This window comes from Podarcis raffonei, chromosome 14 (assembly GCF_027172205.1).
Source record: "Podarcis raffonei isolate rPodRaf1 chromosome 14, rPodRaf1.pri, whole genome shotgun sequence".
Classification (NCBI taxonomy): Eukaryota; Metazoa; Chordata; class Lepidosauria; order Squamata; family Lacertidae; genus Podarcis; species Podarcis raffonei.
The window spans coordinates 6,893,728-6,914,404 of record NC_070615.1 but is presented as its reverse complement, the minus strand read 5'-3'; the positions used below and the strand labels follow the sequence as shown (position 1 = coordinate 6,914,404).

Below are 20,677 nucleotides of genomic sequence, written 5' to 3'. Positions count from 1 at the left end.
TCAACATGCCAATAAATAGCTTGGCAGTGCTATAGCCAGCCTGCTTGCTCAGCTTCTGGCTCCCACTTGTCCCCTTCCCTCCTTCCTTCCTTCCTTCCTTCCTTCCTTCCTTCCTTCCTTCCTTCCTCTTATCTCATGCACACAGCTTCTTTCCCTGTTCTTGGAAAAGCATTCCCCCATTGAGGCAGGTGTACGGGAGGAGTAAAACCGCTGGCAGGTAGCAGCCCAGCTGCGCCCCACCCCACTTTGGGGGGATGTGAAACCCAGTGGTGCAAGGCCAGTATTGGTGAGAGGAGACAGAGAGCACCCAGCTTCCACTCTTCTCACCGGGCCCCAAAGTGCTTGGCTTTTCTCTCCCGCCTCCCTTATGCATCATAAAGCCAAACAGTCTCAGCCCAGGATGCAGCAACATCCCTTGGACCTTACACAAACACAGCCAAGAAACCCAACAGCCAGCATTAAGAAGTTTGTAAAAATGAGGTTTTAAGAAGCAACAAGGGGGAAAGCAGAAGAGTGTTTTAAGAAAATAAAGAAAATGTTTAGAAGGTAGACCTAGAAGCTGCTGGGCCCTCCTTCACCAAAATGAGACTCGTCCTCGCATTAAGTAACTCAGCATCTCAGATGGTCAAAGAGGGGGTGAGAGGCAATGCTATGTTGGCAGTAGCCCAGTTTTAAGACCATTGAGGCAGGTGGGCTCCAACTCATCTGCATATTTGCAGAGCTAAGGTGCTGTCACCTGGGAAAGGTGGGGTGGGGTGGTTAACTGCTGCTGGACTTGCCCAGCTTTCAAGCCCAGCGACAGGCAGTTGTGTTTTGCTAAGGAGGCATGGCATCCCTGGCAGCGCGTGTGTGATGGAGGACTAGAGAAGTCGGGTCATCTGAAAGGGACAGGATGGGGGGGGCAGGATTTTGCCACCAAAAAGGGCCCCCTACCCTGGGCAGGACCATCTCAAGCCTGGGGTGGTTTCCTTTTATTCACACAGCCTGACACTCTATTTTGAGGACAACATTTTGGAATGTGAGCAAAAACAGAGTTGTAGCATGATGTGAGTGATTTGCAAAATATTTTCCAAATACGGGAGGAAAATAGCATGAAATTAACAGCACTTTGTTGACTCAGAAGGGTCTTTAATACAAAGCTTTCCCTCCTCTAGCATATAAATCACCATGTAGTGGAGTCTCTTTTTCCTGCACTATTGAAGTGTGTGTTTTGCCGGTAGTGGAATGTCCCCTCACCAGCTGCCCAGTGCTGAGATGTCCACCAGGACTCATGAAACAAAGCCCAGCTTTACAGCTTTCCTTCCTCCTATACAAAGGCTCATGTTTTATCATTCTCCATCATGTCTTTTGCTTGTAATGTAAGGATTCATTTGCTTGCAAGAGCAGAAGCCAAACAAGTCATCTTCTGCTATCATTGTAGAGTTAAAACTAAATGGCTCACGGTGTAAGAGCCGACGGATCTGTAGGCAGCTTCATACACCAGGGCAGCAGGGGTTCCCCACCCCAAAGGCGATGACCATTTGACCTCCTTGGGATAGGGCTCTGGGGAGACCAGGAGGTTTGAGGGTCTGAGCTAAAGGCTTAGGTGCCTAGGGCTAAGCAGCTTTGGCATTGGGTGCAAATGTAACTAATGTGAACACGAATTCAGCTGCAGCAATTTCCTCGATCGCAGCGGATGGACAAAGCAGAGCCGCCGCCACTACGGACGTGGCTAGAGACTGCCTCTCTTCACAGCCCGGCTCAGACTGTGCTCTCCAGAGGCGTTTGGGGCCTCATCGCTGCTTACCTTTTGACTGTGTGATTCACACAGCATGTCCGCAAAGACAGTAAAAGGGTCTGATTGGCATTTCACTGCCTGAGCAAGTGAGGGATGCTGAATCCAGTGGCCTGGCATGCAGGTGACCTGATGCAGCAAGAGCAGACTCACATCCTCTTCCTCGGTTCTCTTGCACGCCAGGGCTTCTCTGGTAGCAAAATGGCAAGAAGACATGAAACTGTTGGTCACCTCCTTTGCTACAGGGCAGCAAGACCATACAGAAGGGGTGGGGGAACCTGTGACCAGCAAGGCCAATTGTCAGCGATGATGGGAACTGTGGTCCGAGAACAACATCTGGAGGCTACACTGTTGGCTACTCCAGGTGCTGACCAATGAATCAGGGTCATTCAGAGGCCAATGGGTCCAACTGGGTTCCAGTTCTTTAATGCTTGCTCTAGTCTTGATGGCAGAGATGGGGAGCCTGTGGTCCTCCAACTGATGTTGGACATTCAGCATAGCCAATGGCCAACCAAGAATGACGGGAGCTGTCTTTCAGATGTTGTTGGACTCCGCCCCACTGGTTATCCCTAATTTAGATGGTGCCACCATGATGAAGAGGATGTGAAGCATGTTGAACTTTAACTCTGGTGCCAACCCAGCAGCGGTGGCAGCAGGTGACCTGCCTTCTCTCCCTTTTTGGTGCTGGGTTGCTGCTGCCTTGCACTGGTCTACTCAGAGTAGGGGGCTGCCTGCCAAATTCCTGCCTGACAGCTTCAGCCCCCCTCCTCTCCAAAAGCAGCAGATATTGTCCAAGTGTTCTGAGAAACACAGAAAAGAGAAAGCATTGCAGCCAAGAAGTCTGGTCAAGCATTTTATTTAAGGGGGGGCTGTAAAAAGGTGAAGGGGGAAACAGCAGGAAAATAAAACATTGAGGGCATATCCACAGTTACCTGTCCTCTGCTCTTTCCAGGCACTATCCGTGCTTTAAAGCTCCATGTTTGAGCGCCCCTTTTTTTTTGCTCTGGAACTTTCCCCATGAAAACTTGCTCTTTAAAGTTCAATCGGAGCAAACGGCAATACGCAGGAAACACAGTTTGATGTTTACTCCAATCGAGCGCTAAAGGTCAGTGTGGCTAAGCCCTTGATTGCAGGATTAGGGGCAAAAGAATGTTGAGTCTCTTGGCTCAGGTGGTCTCTGAGCAACAGGTGACTCCTCTCAGCAGCCAGCTAGAGAGGCGACCTGTGGCCACCTTTGGGGGTGTTGGAGGATGGGGCGGCCCCTGTGCTTGTTACTGCTGGAGTGGTCCAGCTTCCCTCCTAAGCTCTCGGCAACGTGTCGTTGACACCTGAGAGAAACACTGTCAAGCACGCCCTGTTCTCTTGGGTGTAATTTGCTTTAACTGATTTTAATTTTGTATGTTTAAATTGGTATAACCCACCTTTGGACCTCACGGTGAAGGGCGAGTAAGAAATCTAAATAATAATAACAGTAATAATGTGGCCTCTCCACTTGGACATGTTGGAGGACTAGGGAATCTGCATGTCTGAAAGACACAGGCTGCGCTGAAGACGTCACTTCAACACTCCTAAGAACTCAAGAGGAGCCCTGCAAAGGAGAACCACCTAGTTCAGAAAATGTGGCTTTTCTTCTTCGGAGAAGGAGAAGGATGAAATATGTGATAATCATCAGCAAGATTAGTTTCTCTCTCTGACAGCTTTATATTTTTATAGCATTGGTGAACAATGTGCTAATGTAGAGCTCATTTTGCAGCATGAAATGTGAGAGACAATTGGAAGTGCCATATGCTCACTGCTTTCCTTGGTGAGGTTTCTGAGCAGATTTGTTAGAATGATGCAAGGGCCTTGTTTCTACTGTGTGCCGGAAGGGATGCACACAAACACCCCCTCCCAGAGACATGCCTAGCAGTGAGGCTGCCTGCTGAGAGCAGTGCCCCAAATGATGTCGCAGCCTCCTCTGGCCTGAGTCTGTGGGGCTGGCTTCCCAGCACCACCACTCAGTGACAGTCCAGATCTTACCGGGCCTAAAACAAACACCTGGGCTTGGGGTGGGGGCATCCAGCCTCTCTTCTTGATCTGTTCCTCTTTGCTTCATCCCTAGAGTGCAAAGCCAGGACTGTGAGGGCTGCCTGGCCAGGCTCTAGGTAGGATTGTAACTGTTCACTCTGAGCTATGCACAGTTTCTTGGAGACTCTTTGATCTAACCTTTATTCCTCCTCTTCCCGATTCTCTTTCAGATAGCAGTTCTGTGGATGAAAAGGTTCCAAAATCACCTATTTCCTTAAAGGGTCATGTCTTTTGTTGGACTGTTTGTTTTGTGACTCAGTTGACCTGTTTGGTCCCTTCATTTGAGTTGTGAGATGGCGCATGTTTCCCCTCCCCCAGCTTTCCATGCTTCGTCTGTCCTCCTCAGTTGATGTCTTCCAAATGCCTTCCATTGATATGCAGAGTGAACCCTCACTGTTGTGATTCTCTGACCTCATAAGTTGTGCCAGCTCCGGGGGTCCGCTACGGTCAAACCTGGTTCCCAGTTTTGCTGCCCTGCTGTGGCAACCTGTCGCCTAGGCCGCTGCCAACCCCCACCCCTGCTTGCACTCCAGGATTTGCAGGGAAACTGCCTGCGGGGGGTTCCTGGGCACCCCCAGCATCCGCCCCGCCGGAGGTTTCTCTCTAAATGCTGAACGTGGCTCTGTTGTCTTTTCAAACGGGAAGGACTTCAGCTTTGGCGTGGAGCTGGCCCTGCTTAGCAACTCCATCCTAGGTGTCTTCTGTGTCTGGCACGCTCTGCTCGCCCCACCCCCAGAGTAACCAAGATTTTCCTTCTTCCCCATTCAAGGCTCGCATAGTCAGCGGTGGGTCTTTGGACGCTTCCAAGCTTGCAATCCAAGCCTTTGCTGGGTAAGTATTGGGCGCAGCTGCACCGCGAGTGTCAAGTGTGTTGTGTCCTTTGCGTTTCTGTTCCCAAGAAAAACATACACAGCTCTGCATAAGGTAGGAAGAGAAATCAGAAATTCCTTGGGAGGCCATGGCTAAGACTCAGGTGGCTTAGGACAATGCTGGGGCTCCAGAAGTGGTTTGCCTCCAGCTCCCAGCAGCCACAAAATAGCCAGTGGTGATGGGAATTGGAGGGTGCTCAGCCATTGATCCCCCATGATGTGTGTCCCCTAGCAAAGCCTTGATGCTGAAGGCAGCAAAAGCCTGTTGTCATGGGTTTGGTTGGTTAGGTTTGCTTCTGTATCCTGCCTGGAAGGGGTATGTGAGCCCTTGGTTGCCTTTCCTCCAGAGCAGTTGCTTGGAGGGCTCCCCTCTTTGCTGGGCTGACAAGGCTTCCTCCTTGCACCTTTGCTGTGTCTCTTTGGCTCTGCTTTGGATGTCTGGCTCCATCCGGCTGTGAAGGAGCCAGATCCCTTTCAGTGCGAGAGGCACCATCACTGGCACATACAAGTGCATGGCAGCCCCTTCAGAGGACGGTTCTGTTGACGTTTGCTTCACGGCATGCTGCCAGTTAAGAGGAAGGGAGCAGCTCAATGCCCCAAAATGCTCTGTCAACCGGCACTTTCCAAACAAGATCTTGCTGACACACTGGAATTAATGTGGACTCAGAAAGCACCTTGAGCCATGCCTCTTTCCTTCCAGCTGCTCAAATGACAGGTGGTCGTTTTATGACTTCAGAGCATGGCTGAGGTCTAGTAGCTCCTGGTTCACGCACACGTACAATGTGGTCTGCCCAGGATATGTGGAAATATGGCTGTGGCGACGTTTTGCAGGCTGTGCTGCTTAGGGGGATGATAGATGTCTTTGAGTTTGCATCAGATGCTGGGGGTCGCTGGGGGTGTTTCTGCGCTGCCTCCTTTTTCGTATGTGATGGAATATTGAATGAGTTTTGTACACTCTTTTGTGTTATAGATCTTGTTTCCTGTGGGTGGGAAGGGGAGATTGGATTGCATTAGATTGCTGTCTCCATCTCTCCTTCTCCCGCTCCACCTTCTCAGAAACTTTTAATGTTGCAGTCAGATCACTCACCATTCAGATGCTCCGTCCTGCAGGGTTCGAAGTCTGATGCAGCTGATTTGACAGCATGAAAAGAGGAGGAGATTATAAAGCAGAGAAATGAGTGTTTCTTTCAAGTTGGTTGAAAAGCTGCTTTAAGCTGTGAGCCTGTGGGCTGATCCACACTTGCTTTTTGCCCCACGCTTTCCAGGCACAGCTCCACATTTTCCCGGTTTGCACCTGAGCACTCCCCCTGCCCGCAAGCTGCTTTTCCCAGGAAAACCTGCTCTTTAACACTGAATCGGAACAAACAGCAATTTGAGTTTTGGCGGCTTGTTGTTTGCCCCATTTCAGTGGGGACCCTTGGGCACAGGGTAGCAGTGCCACCCTTTTCTCCTCAAACAAACTGCACTCCTCCCTCTAGACCCCATTGATTTAAACAAAAGCAAATTTGACCGAGAAAAGCACAGGCGTGACCATTTCACTCGTGGTCTTTTTAGCTTCTCTGTCAACAGTGTCAGTTAAAGGACACACCTAACCAAGAGTAAGGGATGTGGATGGCGCTGTGGTCTAAACCACAGAGCCTAGGGCTTGCTGATCAGAAGGTCGGTGGTTCAAATCCCTGCAACGGGGTGAGCTCCCGTTGTTCGGTCCCAGCTCCTGCCAACCTAGCAGTTCGAAAGCACACCAGTGCAAGTAGATAAATAGGTACCGCTCCGGCGGGAAGGTAAACGGTGTTTCTGTGCGCTGCTCTGGTTTGCCAGAAGCAGCTTAGTCATGCTGGCCACATGATCCGGACGCTGTCTGCGGACAAACGGCAGCTCCCTCGGCCTATAGAGTGAGATGAGCATGCAACCCCAGAGTCCACGACTGGACCTAATGGTCAGGGGTAGCTTTACCTTTAACCAAGAACAAGTCCCATTAAACTCACCAGGGCTTACTTTTGAGTAGACATGTAGATAGGATTGTGCTGTAGAATTAAGAGGCATTGCTTTGTTTGATAGGAATGGCGGGGGGAGTTGCTGTGTCAAGACCCTGGGACTCTAGACCCCCACAGCCCCCTCCTCACCCGCCTTCTGGCAAGAGATGAAAAAGTTCCTTTTGGGAGAGGCCTTTCCCTTTGTAGGCCTGACTTCTATCGCTCTCTGCGGTGGCCAGTGGAGGGGAGGCAGAGGGTATTTAATGCCATGGTATTTTCACACTACTGGCTTTTAAAAATCTGTTTCTCTGCTGATCTGTTTGTTTATCAGTTCTTTCCTTTGCTTCCTTGTGTTTTGCAATGCTTGTTTGTGCGCTCCTATGAACTCTTTGAAGGGATAAATATCGTGAGCAAATGTAAACACAGCTGAAAGAGGGACAGGCTGGATTTTCTGCAGAAATAATTTCTCTACAGCGGTCCATTAGGGAGCACAGACTTTGTTTCAAGCTACAGCTCATCAGCGATGCAAGGGAAGGGCAAACGGACTGCTGGGGGGGGGTGAGGATAAAGGCTTCTTCCTTGCTTCGTTGTACCCATCCCCTGAGCCCAAGGCGATGGTCATGAGGGAGGCAGGCAAATCGTGACACTCTCAGCACCAGCGACCTGGCGAGGGCTAGTTTTGCTAAGCCTGTGGCGTGCATACATGGTGGCACTCTGCTTTGCATCGCTTGCATACAGCACTTGAGCTGAGCCCATTCTGCTCAACGTCCTGCAGCCCTTCTGATTCTGAGCCATTTGGCTTCAGGGCCTCTTCTGGCCCTCAGGCTCTTTGCAAGTGACCCCACACCCCACAGCAGACTGAGTTTCCACTTCTTTTTTGAACCCTGCACTTTTTAACAGACTGAGTTTCCACTTCTTTTTTGAACCCTGCACTTTTAAACAAGGTAGCAATTTGGAGCATGTTCACCCTGGACAGTTGGAGTATTTGTGAACATTCTGCGACCCCACACCAGTACAGCGGGGGAAAGGTTCTCAGGCAAGGTAGAAGTGGCACTCCAGCTCTAGGCTTATTTTACATGTTGAAAGGTTGCCATATCCCAATCCTAGATAGTCCCAGCAGTCGTGTTCCTCTACCACCTTGGGAACATCCCACAATGCTTGCTTGCTTGGACTCAAATCAACCAGCACAGGAAGTCAGTCTGTTTCGTTGCAAAGTGTTATGCATGGCTCTTTCAGCCTTCCAATTGAAACAGAAATTTTGCTTGACTAAGTGGGAAATCAAGCTAGGTTATGAGCCCATTAATACCCAAAGACACAGAATGGTGTGCCTAGGATATTTGTGATCTCCAAATAAGCCAATACTGTATGCGATTATCCACACTTACCTTTCCTCCATGTCTGAGTGCCCTTTTTGTGCTCCAGAACTTTCTCTGAATTTACATTTGCTCCGATTCGGTTTTAAAGAGTAGGTTTTTGTGGGGAAAGTTCAGGGAGGGGGGAGCTTGGACATGGAGGGTTAAAGTGCAGGCCTCTGCCTGGAAAGAAAGGGGCAAAACGTAAGTATAAATAAGCCCTATGTCTTGCTCTGAGGCCTTCCTTTTTAAAAATAAAAATTTTTATTAGATTTTTACATAACAACTTTCAATTTAAACATATCCCTCATCTTCGCATTTAGGAGTCTCAGAATCCCTTGACTTCCTACCACCCTTCCCTGGTTTCTATTATCAATCCCTTTTTCCGTCATCTTATCCTATTTTCTCTAATTTGTTAGAAATATTATTGACCATTTTCCCATTGTGTTTTGTGCCTTCCTATGCTGCTGCTGAGAGAGTGGCATGCAAGGCCCCAAACAACATACAACCTGGGAATCTTCCTCCATAGAGTCAGTCAATGGGACGCGGGTGGTGTTGTGGGTTAAACCACAGAGCCTAGGACTTGCCTATCAGAAGGTCGGCGGTTCGAATCCCCATGACGGGGTGAGCTCCTGTTGCTCAGTCCCTGCTCCTGCCGACCTAGCAGTTCGAAAGCACGTCAAAGTGCAAGTAGATAAATAGTTACCGCTCCAGCGGGAAGGTAAACGGTGTTTCCATGCGCTGCTCTGGTTCGCCATAAGCGGCTTAGTCATGCTGGCCACATGACCCGGAAGCTGTACGCCGGCTCCCTTGGCCAATAAAGTGAGATGAGCACCGCAACCCCAGAGTCGGCCACAACTGGACCTAATGGTCAGGGGTCCCTTTACCTTTACCTTTATGCTGCTGCTGAGAGAGTGGCATACAAAGCCCCAAACAACATACAACCTGGGAATCTTCCTCCACTAGCCTGCCCAGGCTTTTTAACTCTACCACGGAGGCTGTTTTTGTTATTCCATCTGCAGGTGAAGGCTGCCCTTTAGCTAGTCAGGAGAGGGGCCTTCTGGGTGATGGCACCTGAACTTCCCAGACTAGGCCTGTTACAGAAACTATTTAGTTTTAGGTATCAATTTAAAACCCACCTCTTCTTCATCCAGGGTGGCCTCGTGAAGAGGTGAGCTTGTTGGCCACGATTATCGCGGCAACAGGGTATCATACGCCAAGAATTTTGCATTGAGCTTTGTTATTAAATGGTTGCTATTGTATGTTTTGGTTTTACTCTAACACAACTTGGGATTTCTGTGCAACGAAGAGTGGAATGAAATTAGCAAGCAGGCAGGCAAATAAATAAACCCATGGATAGTTGCCTACTAGAGTGGGAGAATGACCTAATCTTTAGACATTACCAGGATCTTCCCTCAAGAGCCTAAAGGCTTTGCAACTGTGTGTGTACACAGATGGGGGTCAAATTGGCTGTGACTCTCTGGGGCCATGGTGGTCAGCTCTGCTTAGTATGTGGGGGTGAGCAAAACAAGCGGACTCTGCACCAAGGGCAGAGTTGGAAGTGACACAGCCCCTCGCACCTCCTTTAGACAAATCTGTGTTGCTAGTATCATGATGGCCTAACGCATATCTAAGGTGTGGGCCGCTCTTGTGATCACTTTTGGCCACTCACACCTGGAGAGCTGGAAAGGGGCAAACAAATCGATCAAGGGGCTGGAAGAACTCTTCTAGGAGGAAACGTTACAATATTTGGGCCTTTTTAGTGCAGAAAATAGGAGAGGGGGCGGATGGGATAGAGGTGCCTAAAATTAAATGTGTTGTGGAGAAAAGAGATAGAGGAAGAAGCCAAGGACAAACCTGAGTGGCGGGAGATGCAGGAACTCTCTCCACCACAAAGTATGGTGATGGAGATGTGCTTTTGAACTGCTATGTTGGCAGGAGCAGGGACCAAGCAACGGGAGCTCACCCCGTCGCGGGGATTCGAGCCACCAACCTTCCGATCGGCAAGCCCTAGGCTCTGTGGTTTAGACCACAGCGCGGCCCCATGAGCATGAGGGAGGAGGAGAAGGCGATCTCTCCACAGCTATTGCTGTGATGGCTGCAAGTTTTCTCTGTGATCAGCAGTACTCTGTGCCCCTGAGTACCAGTTGCTAGGTGCAGAGAACAGTGGAGGAGGCCTATGTGCTTAGCCTGTGGGCTTGGCTTGGTGAAGGAACCTGGCAGATCATGGGTGGGAAACAGTGCTGAGCTCAAAGGGCCCTCGGTGTGACCCTGCAGGGCCCTTCTTGGGAGGACTGGGCAGATGCCACATCACTGCAAATGCACAGAGATGAATGGGATGGCACCCGCCAGCTCATCTGAAGTGCATTTATGGATTGTATTCAAAAGAGGATATTTTCCAAAAAAAAAGAGGGATTGGTAAAAAGGAAATTGGAAGGTCCTCTTGTGGATCAGGAGCTGGTTCAGTAGCAGGAATCAGAGTCGGAATAAATTGACAGTTCTCCCAGTAGAGGGATGTAGAAAGCAGAGTGCAGCTGCTGCTTCAACAGCAGCAAGGTGACAGGATCCCAACCCCCTGTTGCGATTCACAGCAGCAAAGGGAGGGTAGATTGTTGCCTTGTTGCCTTTCACATTGGTCGGGTAGTTTTAGGCCAACGTATTGATGTTTCCTTTCTGCTGAAGTGACGTCAGGTTTGGAATGTGGCTTTCCTGTAATCGTTAAGTTTTAAAATGGCTTTTACTGGAAGTACTGTTTGAACAGAGTTTTACAAAGTGGCCTGGATGAAGGACACTTTGGAAATGGAGGAAATAAATATGCCAAGCTGCATGTAAAACCCTCTTTACCACTTGGCTGTCAATCTGGAGGCCCAAAAGGTCTGCTCAGTCTTGTCCAAGTGACATGGGGATCAGTCCCCCAGGGCAGGTGTCTGCGGCAGAACCAGCTCTTTATAGAACCATAACTGTACATTAGAAGCATGATTTCTTTGAAGCCAAAGCTTTATGACTTGGGGAAGGATGGAGCCCGCAGTCCCTTGCCTTGTGTGGCAGAAGTGATCCAGGAAAGCTGGGGTGTCTGAGGTGCTTGGGGCCTCTCCCTTTACACCTCGAGAGATGGCAGTGAAGACAGGTGCAATTAGCCAGACTTTGGTCTTCTGCAAGGCTGCCCAGGGCAAAGGACGGCTGGCCAAGGAGAGTGTCCTGCTGGCCCTTCCCCAGCCCCAGCCTGGATGGTCCCAGAAGGTCCTCTGAGCAGCAGGTGGTTGGCAGCCACTCAGCATCCCATGTGACAGCATCATAAAGTTACGCAGGATAATCCCAGCATTAGCTGTGCTAATAAAGATGCAAATGGGGAGCAGAAGAGATGAGTGGATTTAAGCAAACCCGGTTCCTCCCTCCCCTGCCCCGCATGTTCCTGTGGCATGAGCAGCCCACTGGCTCTGAGCGCCCGCTGGCTTCTCACTCCCGGACCCATCCGGCCCATCCCCTCGCTGGAGCCTGCATGATGGGAGGCGATAATGACTGCTCCGCTGCAGAGGAATTGGACTGATATTTTTGCTTGCTATTAAAGCTTCTTTAATCCCCTTTGGAAAGACAGTTAAGCAGTCTCTGTCATGGCATTTTAATATAGGCTCTTCTGTATAATTCCATCCTGCCGTCTTTTGCAGGGCTTAGTGTTTCTTCCACTTCTGCACTAACATTAAAATTACTCTGCCTGATATAATCTGAATTATGATTTAGGTGGAAATCTTGATGGGTGGCCTTTTGTTTGTTTTGCTTGTTGTTGTTGTTGTTGAGCCAAAACTGAGGGGAGGGAGAGGGAGTTTCATGAAAAATTCAGGCCCTGCGTCAAACGGTTTTGGGATGGAGGGGCTGCCAAACAAGGTGGTGATGTTTGCCCTTTTGCACTGAGGAGGCATTTTTCTCATTCAATGTGGCATGCCAGCATCATCCCATAACCAGATCTGATTGGCTACATGGCTTCATGTATTGTCTGGCTGATGTCAGGTCTCATGGAGACCCCAGGAGAGCGCTGGCAGTTTCATGAGACTTCCTGGGAGTAGTGGCACTATAAGAAGTGGTGGCCATTCCAAGATCTGGTCTCCCTCCCTTGGTGCTAGTTCTCTTATAGGGGATGTCATCGGCCATCATTACAGGGTGGTTCAGATATGCCAGCAGCATCCTTGTGCTGGAGCAAGGTTAACCCCAATTCTTGAATGTCATCATCCCTGGCATTTCAGGAGACAAACCTGAAGTTGTTGTAAGAAGGTTGAGGTTGGCTTTTACAGTCCAACTCCCCATCAAGGGACTCTGGGTCCCTTGAGGTCTGCTATTGGTCAGAGACTCAATTGGAGGCTACCAAGGAGGCAAGGCAAACTGTTGATCTTCATTGGTCTGTTGCAACCGTCTCCCTGCAAGGAGATGAGGGGCCCAGAACCAAAGTGTGTTACAACTTTTAAACCCTTGGGATAGACCACCCCAGAAATGTCATAGATACATGTAAATCAGGTCATGCTCAGAGTTCATGTCTCTCCAACTTATTTACAAATCTGTCAGTCAAGATGCCTGATAATTTCCCTTCCTGGCCCATTAGAGACATCCTTTTGAAATGGTGAAGACCTTGGCTCCAGAATTCATTGTCAAGGACCTGTTACATTCACACATAGATATCTGCTCTTTTGACAGGTCAGCTTTGCTATTCAACAGATACTTGTCGCAGAGGGGCGACCTATCAGGAATTTCCTGCTATGTGACTTGAGGGGGTCCCTGAGATTTACTAGAGGCCAAACATGGCTGCTGCATTGCTCTCTGTACTATTTCAGACATGCGGTTTATGCACCTACGTATGTGTGTTTACTTTGTGCCCTTATGAACATGCATTTTATTCATGACACCATAGAATTATTTTAACAAAGTTTTTTGAAGCAGACTTTGACATGAGGTGTGGCTTGTGTGAGAGAGAGACCCTTGAAGTGTTCTGTTCATGGGCCTAGTGATGGTCTCTCTTGCCTGGCAGCCTCCGAAATCCAGAAGCCAACCCAGACTGAAAGAGCAATGGGAAAGGAGAGACAAATTCCTCCAGGTTCAATAGCTGACCACCTTTGTGGGGCAATGTTTGTCCAGGAGGTCGCCCCTTCTGACTAATGATGTCTGGTCTAGGGACAAACTTATGCTGTTGCTATTATACTTGTGCGAGAACTGTTTAAAAAACAGCTTGCTTACAGCAGTTAGGGAATAGTAATAATTTATCACATGTTAGTGGACTTTTAACATAGCTCAGTTTTGGCAAGGCATCAAGGCATCTTTGCGCCATCTTCCCCGCTGACTGTGTCCCTCCCTTAGGAAACTGCAGAATGGACAGTCGTTCTCTGGGGAGGGAGCACAGCAGAGTCTCTGTTCTTGGTGCTGCAAAAGAGGAGCCCACCAGCTGGTTCTGTGTTGCTGATAAAGTTGCATATTTGTCAGGGAAATGAAGACTGCACAGCCAGTGAGGGAAACAGAGGGCCAGTGGGGGGAAAGGATGCCTTTGATTTGACCAGTTGGTGCTTAAAAGACTGCAGCGGCTTTGGAGCTTGGGTCTTGCCCTATTGCAGTGGGAGATTTGCACTTCCTTCATGTTCCTATTTGCATTTCTTTACATTGCTTTCCCTGTGCTTGAGTTGGATAGAAGGGAGCTAGCCCTTGTTTGCTTTTGCAAGGGTAAGTTTGAAATAAGTGAAATTAATGTACGGGTAGGTGGTTCTGTTGGCAGCAGATTCTCAGCTGAAGCAGGAGAGCCAGGAAGACCTGCTGCTGCTCCCTGGCAAGATTTGGCCAGCCACAGGACAGTTATTGCCACCTCCGCCAGCCAGCCATTGTTTTACTGTTGCATTCAACACCTAACCAAAGCCTGACCAAAAAATGCACAGATCAAACTGGTGCAACATCCAAAGAGCCCTGAATCTGGATCAGGCCAGAGGAGACCCATCTAGCCTAGCACCCTGTGGCCAACCAGATGCCCATTATGGGAAGCCCACAAGCAGTTGGTGGCCATCATGACATCTTGCAGGGAGCAAGTTTCCTAGTTTAACTGTGTGGAGGAGTCCTTCCTTTTGTCCTGAATTTTTCATTATGCAGCTTCATTGGAAAACCCGGTTGGGTCTGAGTTATCATGAGAGAGGGAGAACAACGCCTCCCCCATCCCGTTCTCCATCCAGCTCAGTCGGTAGAGCATGAGACTCTTCATCTCGGGGTTGTGGTTGGGCAAAAGATCCCTGAATTGCTGGGGGTTGGACTAGATGATCCTTGTGGTCCCTTCCAACTCCATAATTCTCTGTGGCACCATGCATAATCTTAGCAAAAGGTAAGTGTGAATAAGCCCACACACACCTCTGTCATGAGTTAGTCCAAATAAAGTTGGATGTTTCCTTCCTCCCCTGCCTTTAAAACTGGTTTTAAATGGATTTAGGTCAGTTTACTGAGAAAGACTTTGGCACTCTATATTCTTTTATTTTACATCAGATGTCCCCAGTGCGTTCCCCCACTGGATGCCAAGCGCACATCCATCCTGCCTCCAAGCTCAAATTTGGTGCAGTGAAGTACAAAGTGTCATATTACGGAAAGTGTGTCACTGGCTCAGCAGCAGGACTTCAGAGATGATAGATTAGATAGATAGATAGATGATAGATAGATAGATAGATAGATGATAGATAGATAGATAGATAGATAGATGATAGATAGATGATATAGATAGATAGATGATAGATAGATAGATAGATAGATAGATAGATAGATAGATAGATGATAGATAGATAGATAGATGATAGATAGATAGATGATAGATGATAAATTAGAGCATGGGTTGGCAAACTAAGGCCTAGGGACCAGATCCAGCCCAATTGCCTTCTGGATCCAGCCCGCGGATGGTCCGGGAATCGCAGCGTGAATCGGCGTGGGGATTCTGATCATTTGGGCTGTGCCATTTCCCCCCCCACACACACACACACATACACACCTCCTTCCTCCCTCCTCCTGGCTTCTCCCCACCCTGCCTAGAGGAGGAAGGGGGCTGGGCTTTGTTGAGCAGTGGTTGGCTGAGCACCATTTTAAGTAGCCCCTCTCTGGAGCCAGCCCTTTTGCATCGCTCATCGTCCCTCCGCCGCTGCCAGCCCCTGCCACTCGTAAGGCACAGGTAAGCAGCCACTGGGGCTCGTCCGGTGCTGTGGAGAAGGGAGGGGAGAGTTGGGGGATTCCCCCCTCAAATATAGTCCAGCCCCCCACAAGGTCTGAGGGACAGTGGATCACCCCCCTGCTGAAAAAGTTTGCTGACCCCTGGATTAGAGCTGTGCAGGAGCTTCCAATGTGATGCTGCAGCTCAGAGGGCCAATGTGATCTTTGTTGTCATTCACATCCCTTTTTCACAAACCTCAGACATTCCAGCGCTGTTTTTAATTGGTCTTATAGACTGTGTGATTCTGTGAAAGAATGTTTCTTAAAAACTGATGAAGAACACTTGTGACGTTTCCCTCCATATTAGCTCATATTTTCTCTCTTCTTCAGCCCCAACAGTGCACTGTATGGAATTGACAGCATGCCAGACCTGCGCCGAAAGAAGACGTTCCCCATCGTCAGAGATGTGGTAAGTTCCTGGCATTGTGCTGAACATGCACCCCTCTATGCCGTGACAGGCACCTGCTTTTCCTGGTCAAAAGGGCTGTGCTGTTCCCTCCTTCACTTTGGAATTAAGCTGTGAGCAAGCCCCGAAGGAGGGGGCTGACTTCACCCTGGCATAGGGTCCAGCAAAGCTTAGACCAACATAACCTGTGGAGTCATCATGGCCAGCAATTAGTGATCTAGTGGGAGTGATCTATGGCAACATGTGAGACCGCAAGAGAGTCATCTTGGTCTCCTTCCCATTCCTAATAAGTGTGCTAGATGGATGCAGACTTTTTCACATGGATGTGTGTGTTTTGCACTTCTCTGTATTAGCAGTGGAAGCTATATTCAGTTCTGGGAGAAATCTGGAGTCCAGATTTCCAGTGAATGAGGTTACATAGTAGCTGAAAGTCCCCCAAAGATATTCCAAATAAAGCAATATTATCATTCCTTTGCAATCAGATGTTTGCTACCATTTGCCACTTTCTCAATACAGTGGTACCTTGGTTCTCGAACTTAATCTGTTCCGGGATTCCGTTCGACTCCTGAAACCATCCGAAAACCAAGGTGTGGCTTCCAATTGGCTACAGGGGCTTCCTGCACTCAAGCAGAAGCTGCGGAAGCTGCGGAAGCCGCGTCGGACGTTCGGCTTCCGAAAATGTTCGCAAACTGGAACACTTCCAGGTTTGCGGCATTTAGAAGCCGATTTGATTGACATCTAAGCCGTTCGGGAACCAAGGTACCACCATACAGATGTGCTTTGCACTAACTGAGTTGCAGTTGTGCTCATGAAAGGGAGAAGTGAACCGGGGGGCCTCTGTGTTTTTCTGTCTCCTGAGTCTCTTCTTATATGGATCCATCCAATTGCCTGTATGGATGTTTCTGAAATGGAGAAATAAATGCCAGCAGTTAATGTGGTTTCTCTGCTGCTTAGATACCAATCAGCTTATTAAGTGTTGCTTTGCCTCGTCCCAATAACACCTGACTATTAATGTTTTCTCTAATTTCTTCCTCATCAACGCTGGATTTCCCAGGCCATGGTAAGTGCTTCTCTGTTGATGAATGTTTTGAAATGTCATAATTAATCTTTTGTGTTCCAGGGCAGCTATTTGCTGCGGAAGAGAATTGCCTCATCATAAGCGGCACTTTAGTGCTAAATGGGTTTGCAAAAGAGTTTTGAGACCTATTTCAGAAAGAGATGATGGATGTCGGAGCCCTGAAATGACTTGACTGGGTGGTACATCCTGGGGCTGGCAGTGCAGTCTTCTGCCATCTCTGTACCTCCCCCCTACCTCTGGGCCTGAGGCTGCAATCCTCTGCCCTTTTACTTGGGAGTAAGCACTGCTGATTTCAGGGGGGCTTCCTAGACATGTTTCTTCAGGTGTTCTGAGCTACAAGGCTGTATCTGTGCATGAATCATAGAATTGTAGAACTGTAGAGTTGGAAGGGAGCCCGGGAGTCATCCAGCCCCTGCAACACACAGGAATCCTTGCCCAACGTGGGGCTCAAACGCTGCTGACACAGGGCTTATCCACACTTTTCCTCTGCTCTTTCCAGGCACACTCTATACTTTACAGATCCATGCCTCAGCACCCTTGCTTTTGCTCTGGAGCTCCCCCCCTACAAAAAGCCACTCTTTAAAGCTCAATCATTGTAAATGGCAATCTGCAGAAAAGTCAAATTGACATTTGCTCCGACTGAGTGCTAAAGAGCAGGTTTTCACGGGGAAAGCTCTGGGGCAATGCTCAGACATGGAGCTTTTAAGCACAGACCTGTGCCTGGATAGAGTGGGACAAAAAGTGTGGATAAGCCCACAGTAGTACTTAGCCAAATGCAGAGAAATACCCTCCCCACCCCCACACAAAAAGGGAGCTGCAAGCCATGCAGTCACTGAGCATTTGGACTCTGCCTCTGCCCTCCTTCCTGCATTTTGGGGGAGAGGCGAGGAGGGGCAATTGGTTCCCAAGGGAGCAGGTGTCCTGGATCTGTGCCCTTCCTGCTGGGTGCCCACCTTGGCACAGAACGCTGCTTCTCATAAATGGAATTAGGAAAGGCCCCATTCAATGGCCTCTGTTGTAGAATGGCTGGCGAAAGGTCTGGCATCGTCACGGGCTCTTCCTACAGATTCTCTTTCCGCTCTTTCTCAGGTTGCTCCCCCAGCCAATGCCAGTTGCCCTGATGGCCTGAAATGCCCTTGCTGAGATGCCTTCATGCCTCTTTACACATAAGAAAACCCACTCAGGATAAGCAGCCCTGCTTGGCTCTGGTGGGGGGGCACGGTGAGCTCCATTCGCCCTCTGCTCAGCCCCCAACAGATGATGATTCTCTCAAGTCTCAATTATTGATAAAGGCGTGCTACCCAATTTCTTCCATATGAGCTTGATGAATATTTTATAAAAACATAATTATGTACATTCCTCCTCCTCCTCCTTGTAAAAGGCAATCTGGAGGAGATTAGCAAGGAGGCTTGAGTGGGGCGAAGGTGCCTTGCTGGGTCCTCTGTCTCAAAATAGAGCTTCACACCCCCACCCACCCCTTCTTCTTTTCCCTCCCCAAGAGAACCAGCCTGTTCTCTCTGCTGGTCCTTGAGCAGCTAGTGGGGGGAGTCCCTGACGCCTCTCCTGCTCAAGGCCCATAAAGCATTTTTCTGGCTAAGCAGGCTGCAGTGGGGCTCCTGTGGAGACACTCCATGAAGCCAGAAGGAGGGAGGCAGGCAGCTGAGGGAGGGAAGAGGGCTTGCCCTTGTGTGGCAGCAGGGTTGGGAAGTGCTTGAGGGCTGGTACCTGAGGAGCCTGGCCTGTGTTGCAATCTGAAATATACTCGGAGTCGAGTGTGGATTTCATGCTCTTTATTCAGCTCGTAGTAGTGAGGAATGGAAGTTCCCCCAAAATGTCTGCTTTATATACATTATTTACACAATGGGCCCCATGTGATTGGCTAATTCCAGGATTCTCCTGTAGGCCAATCAGGTTGCGGATTCACTTCTCTCTGGAGTTGGACTGAGTGGCTCCTGCAGACCAATCAGACTGCTGCATTCTGAATCCTATTGTTCTAGGACCAATCAGACTGCTGCATTCTGAATCCTATTGTTCTAGGACCAATCAGACTGCTGCATTTTGGATCCTATTCAACTCAGTACATAACACGATCTGAGGGCTCGAGACATAGCAACTCCCCAAACCGGCTTCTGTCTCCTGCGTCCCACAGGAGGTGGGTTCTGCTGCCCCCCCTTTTTAGAGACCCTTTCTGCCAACATGGAGCCCTCTCCCAGCTCTCTCCCCATCCTCCCGCACTCTCCACTTTGTTCAGGCGGAATCCTTTGAGGGGCCTGCCATCTGCGCAGCAAGAACGTCACAAAAGGCTCCACATCTCTCTGAAGGGAAATGTGTCGCTGTTTCGTGGTTGCTGGTTTTATATAATCGTTAACAGTCCATGCAAGCCCTGGAGGGTGAAAAGATTTCTCTGACTAACCTTTTACCTTTTGAATTTATTGGTGGTTCTGTTGTACTTTCCAAAGCACCAGAGGAGGTGCTGTGAGCCTGGATGGCATCTAAATAAACTTCCTTGAGTTGCAACCTAACCGCAACACCCACAGCACCCCCAAGCAGCACCCCCACTCACAGAGAGAGATGGACATGGTAGGGTTCAATGGGATTTTTGTCCCCCCCAAAAAAACCCTCCTCTTCTGCACCTATGCATTTCATAGAATCATAGAATCATAGAGTTGGAAGAGACCACAAGGGCCATCGAGTCCAACCCCCTGCCAAGCAGGAAACACCATCAGAGCACTCCTGACATATGGTTGTCAAGCCTCTGCTTAAAGACTTCCAAAGAAGGAGACTCCACCACACTCCTTGGCAGCAAATTCCACTGTCGAACAGCTCTTACTGTCAGGAAGTTCTTCCTAATGTTTAGGTGGAATCTTCTTTCTTGTAGTTTGGATCCATTGCTCCGTGTCCGCTTCTCTGGAGCAGCAGAAAACAACCTTTCTCCCTCCTCTATGTGACATCCTTTTATATATTTGAACATGGCTATCATATCACCCCTTAACCTCCTCTTCTCCAGGCTAAACATGCCCAGCTCCCTTAGCCGTTCCTCATAAGGCATCGTTTCCAGGCCTTTGACCATTTTGGTTGCCCTCCTCTGGACACGTTCCAGTTTGTCAGTGTCCTTCTTGAACTGTGGTGCCCAGAACTGGACACAGTACTCCAGGTGAGGTCTGACCAGAGCAGAATTCAGTGGCACTATTACTTCCCTTGATCTAGATGCTATACTCCTATTGATGCAGCCCAGAATTGCATTGGCTTTTTTAGCTGCCGCGTCACACTGTTGGCTCATGTCAAGTTTGTGGTCAACCAAGACTCCTAGATCCTTTTCACATGTACTGCTCTCATAGCCAGGTGTCACCCATCTTGTATTTGTGCCTCTCATTTTTTTTGCCCAAGTGCAATACTTTACATTTCTCCCTGTTAAAATTCATCTTGTTTGTTTTGGCCCAGTTCTCTAATCTGTCAAGGTCATTTTGAAGTGTGATCCTGTCCTCTGGGGTGTTAGCCACCCCTCCCAGTTTGGTGTCATCTGCAAATTTGATCAGGATGCCCATATGCTCGCTGAGACCATATAACACCGGTCCTGAAAGACCTTCATTGGCTCCCAGTACGTTTCCGAGCACAATTCAAAGTATTGGTGATGACCTTTAAAGCCCTAAATGGCCTTGGCCCAGTATACCTGAAGGAGCGTCTTCACCCCTATCATCCAGCCTGGACACGTGAGGTCCAGCTCCGAGGGCCTTCTGGCAGTTCCCTCACTGTGAGAAGTTAGGCTACAGGGAGCCAGGCAGAGGGCCTTCTCAATAGTGGCGCCTGCTCTGTGGAACACCTTCCCATCAGATGTCAAGGAAATAAACAACTATCTGACTTTTAGAAGATATCTGAAGGCAACCCTGTATCGGGTTAGGGGTTTTCTAACTCAGCTCAAAATCTAAGCGAGGGAAACGCTCTGGGACCTCAG

The 20,677-nt window shown here is 49.1% G+C and overlaps 1 protein-coding gene across 4 annotated transcripts in view; it reads left to right on the top strand.

Annotated features, from left to right (window-relative positions):
• UNC13C (unc-13 homolog C) overlaps nucleotides 1-20,677 on the top strand; it is a 133,316-nt gene that overhangs the window by 24,464 nt on the left and 88,175 nt on the right. For 2 of the 4 annotated variants that reach the window (XM_053364334.1, XM_053364332.1), the window contains exons 3-5: nucleotides 4,012-4,034; nucleotides 4,611-4,672; nucleotides 15,572-15,650. In XM_053364334.1, coding sequence (XP_053220309.1) covers nucleotides 4,012-4,034; nucleotides 4,611-4,672; nucleotides 15,572-15,650 — 164 coding nt within the window. Of the gene's footprint in view, nucleotides 1-4,011; nucleotides 4,035-4,610; nucleotides 4,673-15,571; nucleotides 15,659-20,677 lie in introns of all 4 variants that reach the window. The other 2 variants (XM_053364333.1, XM_053364331.1) reach the window with 1 other exon arrangement.